The 16919-nt window shown below is 36.6% G+C and overlaps 1 protein-coding gene across 4 annotated transcripts in view; it reads left to right on the top strand.

The window, feature by feature from the left end:
- apbb2b (amyloid beta (A4) precursor protein-binding, family B, member 2b) overlaps window positions 1-16919 on the top strand; it is a 149181-nt gene that overhangs the window by 61912 nt on the left and 70350 nt on the right. For all 4 annotated transcript variants that reach the window (XM_061916334.1, XM_061916319.1, XM_061916344.1 and 1 more), the window contains exon 4: window positions 7333-8212. In XM_061916334.1, the coding sequence (XP_061772318.1) occupies window positions 7342-8212 (871 nt within the window). In that variant the 5' untranslated portion in view covers window positions 7333-7341. The remainder of the gene's footprint in view (window positions 1-7332; window positions 8213-16919) is intronic.

The following is a 16919-nucleotide window of genomic DNA, read 5'->3' on the forward strand; positions in this document are numbered from 1 at the left end:
ACAGTCGCAATTTTACAAGAAAAGCTTAAATTTGGGCAATTTTAAGAAAAGAGTCGTCATTTTACTTGACAAAAGTTACAATTTTATAAGAAAACTAACATTTAGCAATATTATAATAGTAATCGGAATTTTACTTGGTAAAATGATTAAAAAAAAGTCATAATTTTACTCCAAAAAATGTTACTATTTTACAAGAAAGACAAAAAAAAATGGCAATATTGTGATAAAAGTCAGAATTTTATATGACAAATGTCCCCATTTTGCATTAAAAAATAATAATTTTACATAAAGTTAGAATTTTAGAGGAAAATAATGCAATATCACAAAAACAGAACTAATATTTTTATAAGAAAAAAGCCGACACGTGACAAAAATAATGTTTTTAGTTATCTTTATTCATTTATATATTTTTTTCTTTGTAAAAATTGTTTTAATCTTCATGATTTACTTCAAGTTATTACAGTATGTCTCTATATACATATTTATTTATTTATTTGGTTTTATTAATTTTGGTCAAAGGGGGCCGCATTTCAATTTGTTACACACACTTGTTATTTCATATGTTGACCAAAGGGGGAGCACTCTAAAAAGCAGGATGAGTTAAAAAAAAAAATTCAGTCTAAGGCTGGACTCCTGGAGAGAGGGTCTAGACTGAGATCAGAAAAACAAAACAAAACAAAAAAAAACTCAGTAGCCATAGCACACACAAACACATTACAAAGAATACACAAGACTTGCAACAGAGTCAATGTGAAAATCCCTCCTTTTTGGGACCACCCTCATTTTGATATATGATACTTTTCCTTCTTCATGTCTGAAGAAGGGCGGAAATACAAGAACACACGCACACACACACACACACACACACACACGCACGCACGCACGCACGCACGCACGCACGCACGCACGCACACACGCACGCACACACATTCTTGTATGTATTACCTTCTTGAGAGCTGAGAAAAATGCCTCCCTCTTTAGGAGCAGCCTTTCTAGATATATAAAGAAGTGTATTTACAACATTAATAATATATACATACTATGCTTAAAAAAAAAAAATTTTAAAAAAAGATTGTTGTGAAAAATTTCACAACAAAAAGTTTACAATTTCACTAGAACTGAGAATGTTGGCAGTATTATAGAAAAATTTATAATTTTACTCACCTCGAGTCAAAATGTTACAAGAAAAACTGAACATTTGTGCAATATTATGATAAAAGTTGGAATTATATTCAATAACAGTCGCAATTTTACAAGAAAAGCTTAAATTTGGGCAATTTTAAGAAAAGAGTCGTCATTTTACTTGACAACAGTTACAATTTTATAAGAAAACTAACATTTGGCAATATTATAATAGTAATCGGAATTTTATTTGGTAAAATGATTTTAAAAAAAGTCATAATTTTACTCCAAAAAATGTGTCGCTATTTTACAAGAACGACAAAAAAAATTGGCAATATTGTCATAAAAGTAAGAATTTTATATGACAAATGTCCCCATTTTGCATTAAAAAGTAATAATTTTACATAAAGTTATAATTTTAGAGGAAAATAATGCAATATCACAAAAACAGAACTAATATTTTTATAAGAAAAAAGCCGACACGTGACAAAAATAATGTTTTTAGTTATCTTTATTCATTTATATATTTTTTTCTTTGTAAAAGTTTTTTTAATCTTCATGATTTACTTCAAGTTATTACAGTATGTCTCTATATACATATTTATTTATTTATTTGGTTTTATTAATTTTGGTCAAAGGGGGCCGCATTTCAATTTGTTACACACACTTGTTATTTCATATGTTGACCAAAGGGGGAGCACTCTAAAAAGCAGGATGAGTTTAAAAAAAAAAAATTCAGTCTAAGGCTGGACTCCTTGGAGGGGGTCTAGACTGAGATCAGAAAAAAAATAAATAAATAAAAAACTCAATAGCCATTGCACACACAAACACATTACAAAGAACACACAAGACTTGCAACAGAGTCAAAATGAAAATCCCTCCTTTTTGGGACCACCCTCATTTTGATATATGATACTTTTCCTTCTTCATGTCTGAAGAAGGGCGGAAATACAAGAACGCGCACACACACACACACACACACACACACACACACACACACACACACACGCACGCACGCACGCACGCACACAAATTCTTGTATGTGTTACCTTCTTGAGAGCTGAAAAAAATGCCTCCCTCTTTAGGAGCAGCCTTTCTAGATATATAAAGAAGTGTATTTACAACATTAATAATATATACATACTATGCTTAAAAAAAAAATTTTAAAAAAAGATTGTTGTGAAAAATTTCACAACAAAAAGTTTACAATTTCACTAGAACTGAGAATGTTGGCAGTATTATAGAAAAATTTATAATTTTACTCACCTCGAGTCAAAATGTTACAAGAAAAACTGAACATTTGTGCAATATTATGATAAAAGTTGGAATTATATTCAATAACAGTCGCAATTTTACAAGAAAAGCTTAAATTTGGGCAATTTTAAGAAAAGAGTCGTCATTTTACTTGACAAAAGTTACAATTTTATAAGAAAACTAACATTTAGCAATATTATAATAGTAATCGGAATTTTACTTGGTAAAATTATTTTTAAAAAAGTCATAATTTTACTCCAAAAAATGTGTCACTATTTTACAAGAAATACATAAAAAAATTGGCAATATTGTGATAAAAGTCAGAATTTTATATGACAAATGTCCCCATTTTGCATTAAAAAGTAATAATTTTACATAAAGTTATAATTTTAGAGGAAAATAATGCAATATCACAAAAACAGAACTAATATTTTTATAAGAAAAAAGCCGACACGTGACAAAAATAATGTTTTTAGTTATCTTTATTCATTTATGTATTTTTTTCTTTGTAAAAGTTTTTGTTAATCTTCATGATTTACTTCAAGTTATTACAGTATGTCTCTATATAAATATGTATTTATTTATTCGGTTTTATTAATTTTGGTCAAAGGGGGCCGCATTTCAATTTGTTACACACACTTGTTATTTCATATGTTGACCAAAGGGGGAGCACTCTAAAAAGCAGGATGAGTTAAAAAAAAATATTCAGTCTAAGGCTGGACTCCTGGGGAGGGGGTCTAGACTGAGATCAGAAAAAAAAAAAAAAAACCTCAATAGCCATAGCACACACAAACACGTTACAAAGAATACACAAGACTTGCAACAGAGTAAATGTGAAAAATCCCTTCTTTTTGGGACCACCCTCATTTTGATATATGATACTTTTCCTTCTTCATGTCTCAAGAAGGGCGGAAATACAAGAACACACACACACACACACACACACACACACACACACACACACACACACACACACACACACACACACACACACGCACACACACGCACGCACGCACGCACACACACATTCTTGTATTTGGAACCTTCTTGAGAGCTGAGAAAAATGCCTCCCTCTTTAGGAGCAGCCTTTCTAGATATATAAAGAATTGTATTTACAACATTAATAATATATACATACTATGCTAAAAAAAAAAAAAAATTGTTGTGATAAATTTCAGAACAAAAAGTTGACAATTTCACTAGAAGAACTGAGAATGTTGGCAGTATTATAGTAAAATTCGTAATTTTACTCACCTCGAGTCAAAATGTTACAAGAAAAACTGAACGTTTGTGCAATATTATGATAAAAGTTGGAATTATATTCAATAACAGTCGCAATTTTACAAGAAAAACTTAAATTTGGGCAATTTTAAGAAAAGAGTCGTCCTTTTACTTGACAACAGTTACAATTTTATAAGAAAACTAACATTTGGCAATATTATAATAGTAATCGGAATTTTATTTGGTAAAATGATCAAAAAAAAGTCATAATTTTACTCCCAAAAATGTCACTATTTTACAAGAAAGAGAAAAAAAAATGGCAATGTTGTGACAAAAGTCAGAATTTTATATGACAAATGTCACCATTTTGCATTAAAAAGTAATAATTTTACATAAAGTTATAATTTTACAAGAAAATAATGCAATATCACAAAAACAGAACTAATATTTTTATAAGAAAAAAGCCGACACGTGACAAAAATAATGTTTTTAGTTATCTTTATTCATTTATGTATTTTTTTCTTTGTAAAAGTTTTTTTAATCTTCATGATTTACTTCAAGTTATTACAGTATGTCTCTATATAAATATTTATTTATTCATTTGGTTTTATTCATTTTGGTCAAAGGGGGCCGCATTTCAATTTGTTACACACACTTGTTATTTCATATGTTGACCAAAGGGGGAGCATTCTAAAAAGCAGGATGAGTTAAAAAAAAAAAAATCAGTCTAAGGCTGGACTCCTGGGGAGGGGGTCTAGACTGAGATCAGAAAAAAAAAAAAAAAACTCAATAGCCATAGCACATACAAACAAGTTACAAAGAATACACAAGACTTGCAACAGAGTCAATGTGAAAAATCCCTTCTTTTTGGGACCACCCTCATTTTGATATACGATACTTTTCCTTCTTCATGTCTCAAGAAGGGCGGAAATACAAGAACACACACACACACACACACACACACACATGCTGTGTTTACGTTCGGGTTTTATGTGAGATGAAAATGTCCGGCCTTGCCCCTCCCCCCCAGTTCCACGCTTAAATCCACAGACCACTATTCACCCCTGGAGTCAAAGGTGAGACATCAAAGGTAGATTGAAGTAGTTTTGAAGGACAACATGTCTGGTTTGCCAGAGGATTTGTTTCCCAGTTCTGTTTTTATGCAAAGCAGCAGTTGTGCTCCAGCGGTCCCGGCAGCTTCAGCAACTTAGACGTCTTCAACGTGACGGCCGGGACTATTGCAACATGAGTCCCTGCAGTGTAGTTCGCCCTGGCCGGGATTTATGTCTTCTGCCAAGAAGTCGATGTTTCCATCAGGATTATTTGTTAGTGCGCCACTTCCTGTCCAGCTTTTGTTTTGCCAAGCTGGATTTTTTTTGGGGTGCAATATCTCACTAAAGTGGGCACAGCCCGCACAGTTTTATGATATTTCCTCCAGGGACATTAATATTTGGGGTGGTCATCGTATTGGAAAACTGATTCTGGCAGCTCGGGTTTAGCTTTAAGATCTCCCAGCGAGGACTCAAGGAACTTTATTCACTCCATCAATCAATCAAAGATTGTTTCTGTAGACCTTCATCTTAGTCTAAACCCACGTCCTGGGTGACCGGCTGCAACAGATGCCAAGTGGGTACAGTTCTTGCAAAGTACTCATGATAATGTGAGAGTCCAGTCCCAGGAGAGGTCTGTAGGAGGTCTGCATCCAGGTCCTAGAGGACTGGTCCACACTAGGTCATGACTTAGAACAGCCAGCATGTCCTCCAGACTGGTTTGTCTCCAGGAATTATTTGTTGCTATCTGGTAAACTCTACTTACAGGAGGGGGGGAGAAGCGGCAGGTCAACTGGTTTAAAACAGAGTCTACAAACCCCGTTTCCATATGAGTTGGGAAATGGTGTTAGATGTAAATATAAACAGAATACAATGATTTGCAAATCCTTTTCAAGCCATATTCAGTTGAATATGCTACAAAGACAACATATTTGATGTTCAAACTCATAAACTTTATAATAACTTAGAATTTCATGGCTGCAACACATGCCAAAGTAGTTGGGAAAGGGCATGTTCACCACTGTGTTACATCACCTTTTCTTTTAACAACACTCAATAAACGTTTGGGAACTGAGGAAACTAATTGTTGAAGCTTTGAAAGTGGAATTCTTTCCCATTCTTGTTTTATGTAGAGCTTCAGTCCTTCAACAGTCCGGGGTCTCCGCTGTCCTATTTTACGCTTCATAATGCGCCACACATTTTCCATGGGAGACAGGTCTGGACTGCAGGCGGGCCAGGAAAGTACCCGCACTCTTTTTTTTACGAAGCCACGCTGTTGTAACACGTGCTGAATGTGGCTTGGTATTGTCTTGCTGAAATAAGCAGGGGCGTCCATGAAAAAGATGGCAGCATATGTTGTACCAAAAGCTGTATGTACCTTTCAGCATTAATGGTGCCTTCACAGATGTGTAAGTTACCCATGCCTTGGGCACTAATGCACCCCCATACCATCACACATGCTGGCTTTTACACTTTGTGTCGATAACAGTCTGGATGGTTCGCTTCCCCTTTGGTCCGGATGACGGGATGTTGAATATTTCCAAAAAATAATTTGAAATGTGGACTCGTCAGACCACAGAACACTTTTCCACTTTGCATCAGTCCATCTTAGATGATCCCGGCTCCAGAGAAGCCGGCGGCGTTTCTGGATGTTGTTGATAAATGGCTTTCGCTTTGCATAGTAGAGCTTTAACTTGCACTTACAGATGTAGCGACAAACTGTATTTAGTGACAGTGGTTTTCTGAAGTGTTCCTGAGCCCATGTGGTGATATCCTTTAGAGATTGATGTCAGTTTTTGATACAGTGCCGTCTGAGGGATGGAAGGTCACGGTCATTCAATGTTGGTTTCCGGCCATGCCGCTTACGTGGAGTGATTTCTCCAGATTCTCTGAACCTTTTGATGATATTATGGAGCGTAGATGTTGAAATCCCTAAATTTCTTGCAATGTCACTTTGAGAAAGGTTGTTCTTAAACTGTTTGACTATTTGCTCACGCAGTTGTGGACAAAGGGGTGTACCTCGCCCCATCCTTTCTTGTGAAAGACTGAGCATTTTTTGGGAAGCTGTTTTTATAGCCAATCATGGCACCCACCTGTTCCCAATTAGCCTGCACACCTGTGGGATGTTCCAAATAAGTGTTTGATGAGCATTCCTCAACTTTATCAGTATTTATTGCCACCTTTCCCAACTTCTTTGTTACATGTTCCTGGCATCAAATTCTAAAGTTAATGATTAAGTTTATGAGTTTGAACATGAAACATAGCTCAGTTGGTAGAGCGGCCGTGCCAGCAACTTGAGGGTTGCAGGTTCGATTCCCGCTTCCGCCATCCTAGTCACTGCCGTTGTGTCCTTGGGCAAGACACTTTACCCACCTGCTCCCAGTGCCACCCACACTGGTTTAAATGTAACTTAGATATTGGGTTTCACTATGTAAAGCGCTTTGAGTCACTCGAGAAAAGCGCTATATAAATATAATTCACTAATTCACAAATATGTTGTCTTTGTAGCATATTCAACTGAATATGGCTTGAAAAGGATTTGCAAATCATTGTATTCTGTTTATATTTACATCTAACACCATTTTCACATGGAAACAGGGTTTGTCCAATAATGTAGAAACATCCTGCTCCATAGTCTCCACTTTGCTGCCTTTGGTCTCACGGCCGTGGCTCCTTTGTCTTCCAGAGCGCCGCCATGATGTCAGTGGACGTGACAAACTGTAACGCCCCCCCCGCCAAGCCCCCCTCCTCCCTCAGCCTACGCTCCTCCCACAACCAGGACGTCCTCAAACAGCAGGACTCCTCCACGCCCCCCAAGTGTCGCAAAAAGTACGCGCTCACCAGCATCCAGGCCGCCATGGGGCTGGGGGAAGCGGCGCCGCCTTCCACGTCGCCCGCCGCCTCCCCGCCGTCCTCGCCCTCCCCGCCCTCCACGCCCAACAACCTCAAGCTGGCCAAGAACGGGATGAACCAGCTCCGCAAAGCCGGGCAGGATCACAATAAAAACCCCACGGACGTCAGCGAGGACGAGTGTGACTGTGAGAGTGCCACGGACGAGGGGGAGGAGCCTGACGCGCACACCCGGGCGGACGTGGCGCCCAATCCCAACGCCAACACCGACCCGGAGTCAAAAAGTAGCATCGAGGATCTCAAACTCAACGGCAACTCTGCAGACTTTGTAAGCGACTTCAACATGGAGGTGGGACAAAGCCAGAAGGAAGTCATGTCGCTGACCAAGACCGAGGAGGACCAGGGTCGCCAAGACCAGGAGAAGAAACCCTCGCTTCTAATCCAGAGCGAGTCTCCGGCCTCCACCGAGGAGCGCCAGACTTTGGGCAAGGACTCCCAGGTGCCGCCCCCGCCGTCCCCGCCCAGGCGGGTCAGCCCGGACGACGCCGCCCTGCTCTCCGCCTCCTCCGCCTCCTCGTCCCCGGAGACCAAGAAGGACCGGCGGTCCGGTCCCAAGACGGACTGCGCCCTCAACCGGATCCAGAACTTGAACCCGAGTGACGAAGAACTGAGTTGGACCACCTTGTCCCAGGAGAGCAACTCCCCCGAGGAGAGCGGTAGGCACACATCTTGTATCTTGTATCTTGTATCTTGTATCTTGTATCTTGTATCTTGTATCTTGCACTTTCTCATGAGCTCTGCTTCCATTTCTCTGCACAACATAACAAACACAACACAACAAACACATAACAAACACAACATAACAAACACAACATAACAAACACAACATAACAAACACAACATAACAAACACAACATAACAAACACAACATAACAAACACAACATAACAAACACAACATAACAAACACAACATAACAAACACAACGTAACAAACACAACGTAACAAACACAACATAACAAACACAACATAACAAACACAACATAACAAACACAACATAACACACAACATAACAAACACAACATAACAAACACAACATTACAAACACAACATAACAAACACAACATTACGAACACAACATAACAAACACAACATTACAAACACAACATAACAAACACAACATAACAAACACAACATAACAAACACAACATAACAAACACAACATAACAAACACAACATAACAAAAACAACATAACAAACACAACATAACAAACACAACATTACAAACACAACATAACAAACACAACATTACGAACACAACATAACAAACACAACATAACAAACACAACATAACAACACAACATAACAAACACAACATTCCATACAGCCTGTAAATCCCCTTCAAGCCCTCGGGGACAATGAGTCCTTCCATGGTCACTGAGATTGTGTGTTTGTTTGTGTGTGTGTGTGTGTGTGTGTGTGTGTGTGTGTGTGTGCGTCTCTAGCCTTTTTGAGACATGAAGAAGGAAAAGTATCTTCCATATGAAGAGGTGTGAACATAAATCCTGGTCCCAATAACATCTAATAGACAATGTCTCATTTGCACCCCTGCTGGTGACATCTGTCAAAATGAGTTTGCTCCCAAATGTTCAACTTGACTGCGTGTCGCTTTTAAAAGTGCTCCCCGTCTGGTCAATATATGAAATAACAAGTGTGTGTAAGAAATTGAAATGCGGCCCCTTTGGCCAAAATTAATATAACAAAAATTAAATAAATATGTATATAGAGACTTTGTGCGGGTTCCAGGGACCACCAAGGAAGGACACGACTTTGAGCAGTATTGACTTTCTTTGATTTCTGATAAGAAAAGTATTTTTCGGGTTTCTTCTCAGTCGCCCGCGTCATCTGCCTCTCGCTCTCCCTCTTGGTCACGCTCTCTTCCGGGTTGCATGCGCTTCCTCTCTCCCCGACGTTCACGGCTGCCGCCCTTTTAAACAGTGCGAGAAGATTTATTAATCATATCCAGGTGCGCGATCCACGCACCTGATCTTGATTGTGGCACGCCTCGCCTCGCTGCTCGCTCGCCATCCCCGCCTCCTCGCCGCCATCTTGGGCCAGGCTCCAGCGTGCCCTGCCTCTCTCTCGGACTGTCGGCTCCGCCTCTCCACAGAGACATACTGTAATAACTTGAAGTGAATAATAAAGATTAAAAAGCAATTATAAACAAAACAAAAAAACAAATAATTAAAAGAAGTATTTTTCTCAGTGTTGACTTTTTTCTGAGAAAATTGGGAACAATTTCTCATATTATTTCTCTTTCTGTAGTATTGCAATATTTTCCTCATAAAATTATTAGTTTTTTAAATGTAAAATTACTACTTTTTAATGCCAAATGGTGACATTTGGTCATATAAAATTCTTACTTTTATCACAATATTGCCTTTTTTTTAAGTGATCCCCCTCTGGTCAACATATGAAATAACAAGTTTGTATAAGAAATTGAAATACGCCCCCTTTGGCCAAAATTAATTAAAAAATGTTATAATAAATTTGTATATAGAGACATACTGTAATAACTTGAAGTAAATAATAAAGATTAAAAACCAATTACAAACAAAACAAAACAAAAAAGTAAATTAACTAAAAGGCGTCTTTTTCTCAGTGTCAACTTTTTTCTTATAAAATTGCGAACAATTTCTCATATTTTTCCTGTTTCTTAGTATTGCAATATTTTCTCATAAAATTATGATTTTTTTAAATGGAAAATTATTACTTTTTAATGCCAAATGGTGAAATTTGGCATATAAAATTCTGACTTTTATCACAATATTGCCAATTTTTTTTAAAAGTGCTCCCACTCTGGCCAACATATGAAATAACAAGTGTGTGTAAGAAATTGAAATACGCCCCCTTTGGCCAAAATTAATACAACAAAAATTAAATAATATGTATTTAGAGACATACTGTAATAACTTGAAGTAAATCATGAATATTAAAAACAATGACAAACAAAACCAAAACAAAAAACTTAATTAACTAAAAACAGTATTTTTCTCACAGTGCCAACTTTTTTCTTATAAAATTGGGAACAATTTCTCATATTTTTCCTGTTTCTGTAGTATTGCAATATTTTCTCATAAAATTGTGATTTTTTTTTTTAAATGTAAAATTATTACTTTTTAATGGCAAATGGTGAAATTTGGCATATAAAATTCTGACTTTTATCACAATATTGCCAATTTTTAAAAAGTGCTCCCACTCTGGCCAACATATGAAATAACAAGTGTGTGTAAGAAATTGAAATACGCCCCCTTTGGCCAAAATTAATATAACAAAAATAAAATAATATGTATATAGAGACATACTGTAATAACTTCATCATCATCATCATCATTTATTTTTATTCCTTTCATTAAAATGCATATTTACAAGCCACGGGCTTTTATTCTGAAGTAAAACTTGAAGTAAATAATGAAGATTAAAAAACAATTACAAACAAAACAAAACAAAAAAGTTAATTAACTAAAAGCAGTCTTTTTCTCACAGTGTCAACTTTTTTCTTACAAAATTGGGAACAATTTCTCATATTTTTCCTGTTTCTGTAGTATTGCAATATTTTCTCATAAAATTATGATTTTTTAAATGTAAAATTATTACTTTTTAATGGCAAATGGTGAAATTTGGCATATAAAATTCTGACTTTTATCACAATATTGCCTTTTTTTAAAAAAGTGCTCCCACTCTGGCCAACATATGAAATAACAAGTGTGTGTAAGAAATTGGAATATGCCCCCTTTGGCCAAAATTAATACAACAAAAATTTAAAAATATGTATTTAGAGACATACTGTAATAACTTGAAGTCAATAATGAAGATTAAAAGCCAATTACTAACAAAACAAAAACATTAATTAAAATAAGTCTTTTTCTCACAGTGTTGACATTTTTCTTATAAAATTGGGAGCAATTTCTCATATTTTTCCTGTTTCTGTAATATTGCAATATTTTCCCGTAAAATGATTACTTTTTTAATATAAAAATTATTATTTTATATTAAAATTTGTATTATTATTATTTAATTTTATGGCAGTATTTTAATGAAAATCAACCCTTTTTTGTTTTCAAATCTGCCAAATATAATATAAATCAAAAAACTTTTGTTTTTTGTTTTTGCATTTCAGAATTGCAAAACAGAAAGAATGTTTATAAAGTCAGTAAATACGTTCTTGGACACACGAAGACTTTGAATACGACCAATGTATGATCCTGGAACTACTCGGTATTGTCGGATCGATACCTGAATGTGTGGTATCATCCAAAACCAATGTAAAGTATCAAAGAAGAGAAGAATAATAGAATACAATAGAAAGTACTTTATTGATCCCTGGGGGAAATTCAGCACCACAGTTCACTCACAATAGACAATAAACACTTGGGTATTTTTTACATGTGAATAATATAAATACAGTCTATTATACAGCATTATTCACATGTGAATAATATAAATACAGTCTATTATACAGCATTATTCACATGTGAATAATATTAATACAGTATTATACAGCATTATTCACATGTGAATAATATTAATACAGTCTATTATACAGCATTATTTATATGTGAATAATATAAATACAGTCTATTTTACAGCATTATTCACATGTGAATAATATAAATACAGTCCATTATATAGCACTATTCACTTGTAAATGATACAGTCTATTATACAGCATTATTCACATGTGAATAATATTAATACAGTCTATTATACAGCATTATTCCCATGTGAATAATATAAATACAGTCTATTATACAGCATTATTCACATGAGAATAACATAAATACAGTCTATTATACAGCATTATTCACGTGTGAATAACATAAATACAGTCTATTATACAGCATTATTCACATGAGAATAACATAAATACAGTCTATTATACAGCATTATTCACGTGTGAATAACATAAATACAGTCTATTATACAGCATTATTCACATGAGAATAACATAAATACAGTCTATTATACATCATTATTCACATGTGAATAACATAAATACAGTCTATTATACAGCATTATTCACATGTGAATAACATAAATACAGTCTATTATACAGCATTATTCACACGTGAATAATATAAATACAGTCCATTATACAGCATTATTCACGTGTGAATAATATAAATACAGTCTATTATACAGCATTATTTATATGTGAATAATATAAATACAGTCTATCATACAGCATTATTCACACGTGAATAATATAAATACAGTCTATTATACAGCATTATTCACATGTGAATAACATAAATACAGTCTATTATACAGCATTATTCACACGTGAATAATATAAATACAGTCTATTATACAGCATTATTCACATGTGAATAACATAAATACATGATTGATTATTAAAGTAAAGTGATTATTACATTTGAACAGAAGTGTAGATAGAACATGTTAAAAGAGAAAATAAGCAGATATTAACAGTAAATGAACAAGTCGATGAATAATCCATTTTTACAGTTTGTCCCTCATAATGTGTATAAAATAATAGGTGTATAAATGACACAATATGTTACTGCAGACTAATTAGGAGTCTTTGTTTGTTTACTTACTACTAAAAGACAAGTTCACTATTTTATTGAAGGACTAAATGACAATAATAAACATATGTTTCATTTACACTAACATTCTTTGTTCAAATTAGGACAATAATAACATTTTTCATGGTCTCCTTTATTTAGAAAAGTATTAAAGTATCAAAACTTATTTTGATACTGGTAGTACAATATTGGTATCGGGACAACCCGAGTTGACTTTCAGACCCTGGACCAAAGTGTCTAATGTGTTCGGACACAAATCTGATTTAATGCTGTAAACGACTCTTGCCGTCGTCGTGCGGGTTCAATGGACCACCCAGGAAGGACATCACTTTTTCAGGTTTTTACTCTTTTCATTTTTCAATAAAGGCAGATGTCTTTTTGCCGTCGTCGCTCCCACTGCTCGAGCCTCCTTGTCTCTTTAGTCGACCGCGTCTCCGTCTCTCGTGTCTTTTCCTCTCCTACTCTTTTCGCCTCGATCCCTCCTCCTTCTCCCCTTTTATTCAGTGTCAGGAGAAATGTTAATCATTTCCCGGTGTGTGAGCCACGCACCTCAATTAGATTACGGCGGCTTCGCTCCCGGCACGCCCCCCCGCCTCGCCGCTCCGCCGCATTCTCCGCCTCCTTGCCGCCATCTTGGGCAGGGCTGCAGCGTGCCCTGCCCCGCCTCCCCATAAATGCGTTTAGTCTCAGATTAAAACAGTTACTTGGTGACATGATGGAGTCCAAACACCCCAAGGGTCAACAGAGCAATTGGTACTAAAATATTGGTATCGGGACAACCCGAGTTGACTTTCAGACCCTGGACCAAAGTGTCCAATGTGTTCGGACACAAATCTGATTTAATGCTGTAAACGACTCTTGCCGTCGTCGTGCGGGTTCAATGGACCACCCAGGAAGGACATCGCTTTTGCAGGTTTGACTCTTTTCATTTTTCAATAAAGGCAGATGTCTTTTCGCCGTCGTCGCTCCCACTGCTCGTGCTCGCGCCTCCGAGTCTCGCTCTCCGGCCCGCTCTTTAGTCGACCGCGTCTCCGTCTCTCGTGTCTTTTCCTCTCCTACTCTTTTCGCCTCGATCCTTCCTCCTTCTCCCCTTTTTTACAGAGTCAGGAGAAATGTTAATTGTTTCCAGGTGTGTGAGCCACGCACCTCAATTCGATTACGGCGGCGTCGCTCCCGGCACGTCTCGCCGCTCCGCCGCATTCTCCGCCTCCTTGCCGCCATCTTGGGCAGGGCTGCAGCGTGCCCTGCCCCGCCTCCCCATAAATGCATTTAGTCTCAGATTAAAACAGTTATTTGGTGACATGATGGAGTCCAAACACCCCAAGGGTCAACAGAGCAATTGGTAGTAAAATATTGGTATCGGGACAACCCGAGTTGACTTTCAGACCCTGGACCAAAGTGTCCAATGTGTTCGGACCAAAATCTGATTTGATGCTGTAAACGACTCTTGCCGTCGTCGTGCGGGTTCAATGGACCACCCAGGAAGGACATTGCTTTTGCAGGTTTGACTCTTTTCATTTTTCAATAAAGGCAGATGTCTTTTCGCCGTCGTCGCTCCCACTGCTCGCTCCTCCGGTCCGCTCTTTAGTCGTCCGTCTCTCGTGTCTTTTCCTCTCCTACTCTTTTTGCCTCCATCCCTCCTCCTTCTCCCCTTTTTTACAGTGTCAGGAGAAATGTTAATCATTTGCCGGCGTGTGAGCCACGCACCTCAATTCGATTACGGCGGTTTCGCTCCCGGCACGCCCCCCGTCTCTCCGTTCCGCCGCATTCTCCGCCTCCTTGCCGCCATCTTGGGCGAGGCTGCAGCGTGCCCTGCCCCGCCTCCCCATAAATGCATTTAGTCTCAGATTAAAACAGTTATTTGGTGGCATGATGGAGTCCAAACACCCCAAGGGTCAACAGAGCTATTGGTTTTGGGTGTGGGGTGTCATGGGGGGGGGGTCCTTCTCTTTGCAACACTGGCATGGAGGTTACCTAGACCAGCAAGGACCAAAGTCTGCAACCCCAACAAGTCCTGCTAACAGTCATGAACATTATGAGTGGAGTTGATATGATGTGCGGACATCTCTGCCCGGCTTTTGTCTCTCCGACATGATGGCGGTTGAATACAGGCGGAAAAAAGACAAAGGCGGTTCTTAGCTTAGCGGTCTTGTTGCCATGGAGACAGAACCCAGCCTGCCTGCTGTTCACTTCACATTGTTGCAACTAAAAATGTCCGCTGTTTATTTTCTTCTGCCAAAGGTCAGTGAAGTCATGTGTTTGTCACGGCCGTGTCAAAACATTCCAAGGACATTCCCTTTCCAACCCGGGCCCTCCAAAGCCTCTTAAAGTTCCCAAGACCGTCGCTGGTCTTACTTGTTGCAGATCTCAGCTGCTCTGAGTTGTGAAGCCCGATAGCTGCTTCATTTCTGACACAATTTGTTGGGACTTTTTGTGCAAAAGACAAAAGCAGTGAAGTTGTCAGCTTGTGTAAATGCTAAATAAAAAGAGACTACAACAAATCATTTTCAACTTATACTGCAGGGGTCAGCAAGCTTTTTGAAAGCAAGAGCTACTTCTTGGGTACTGATTAATGCCAAGGGCTACCAGTTTGATACACACTTAAATTGCCAGAAATAGCCAATTTGCTCAATTTACCTTCAACTCTTAATAATTAATGATATTTATCTTTGTGGAAACATTGATCATCTTAATGATTTCTCACAATAAAATATGTATAGAAACAGAGAAATATTTTTCTAAATATATTTCGACTATTTAAAATTCAACTGAAAAAAATAACAGAAAAACTAGCTAATTTAAATCGTTTGGAAAAAATTAAGAAAATAATTTATGGAAGATCATTAGTAATTTTTCCTGATTAAGAATAATTTTAGAATTTTGCTGACATGTTTTAAATAGGTTAAAATCCAATCTGCACTTTGTTAGAATATATAACAAATTGGACCAAGCTATATTTCTAACAAAGACAAATCATTATTTCTTCTAGATTTTCCAGAACAAAAATTTTAAAAGGAATTCAAAAGACTTTGAAATAGAATTTAAATTTGATTCTACAGATTTTCTAGATTTGCCAGAATATTTTTTTTTAATTTTAATCCCAGGTTTGAAGAAATATTTCACAAATATTCTTTGTCGAAAAAACAGAAGCTAAAATGAAGAATTAAATTAAAATGTATTTATTATTCTTTACAATAAAAAAAATACTTGAACATTGATTTAAATTGTCAGGAAAGAAGAGGAAGGAATTTAAAAGGTAAAAAGGTATATGTGTTTAAAAATCCTAAAATCATTTTTAAGGTTGTATTTTGTCTCTAAAATTGTCTTTCTGAAAGTTATAAGAAGCAAAGTACAAAAAATAAATGAATTTATTTGAACAAGTGAAGACCAAGTCTTTAAAATATTTTCTTGGATTTTCAAATTCTATTTGAGTTTTGTCTCTCTTAGAATTAAAAATGTCCAGCAAAGCGAGACCAGCTTGCTAGTAAATAAATACAATTTAAAAAATAGAGGCAGCTCACTGGTAAGTGCTGCTATTTGAGCTATTTTTAGAACAGGCCAGCGGGCGACTCATCTGGTCCTTACGGGCGACCTGGTCTTGGTGACCCCTGGTATACTACATATATACTATATTACATGTTATTATGAATGTTACTAGATACTACATGTATACTTACATCATGTATATATTACATGTTATTATGAATGTTACTACATGACATATATACTTACATCATGTATATATTACATGTTATTATGAATGTTACTAGATACTACATATATACTTACATCATGTATATATTACATGTTATTATG

Source organism: Nerophis ophidion, linkage group LG01 (genome assembly GCF_033978795.1).
Source record: "Nerophis ophidion isolate RoL-2023_Sa linkage group LG01, RoL_Noph_v1.0, whole genome shotgun sequence".
NCBI classification, from domain to species: domain Eukaryota; kingdom Metazoa; phylum Chordata; class Actinopteri; order Syngnathiformes; family Syngnathidae; genus Nerophis; species Nerophis ophidion.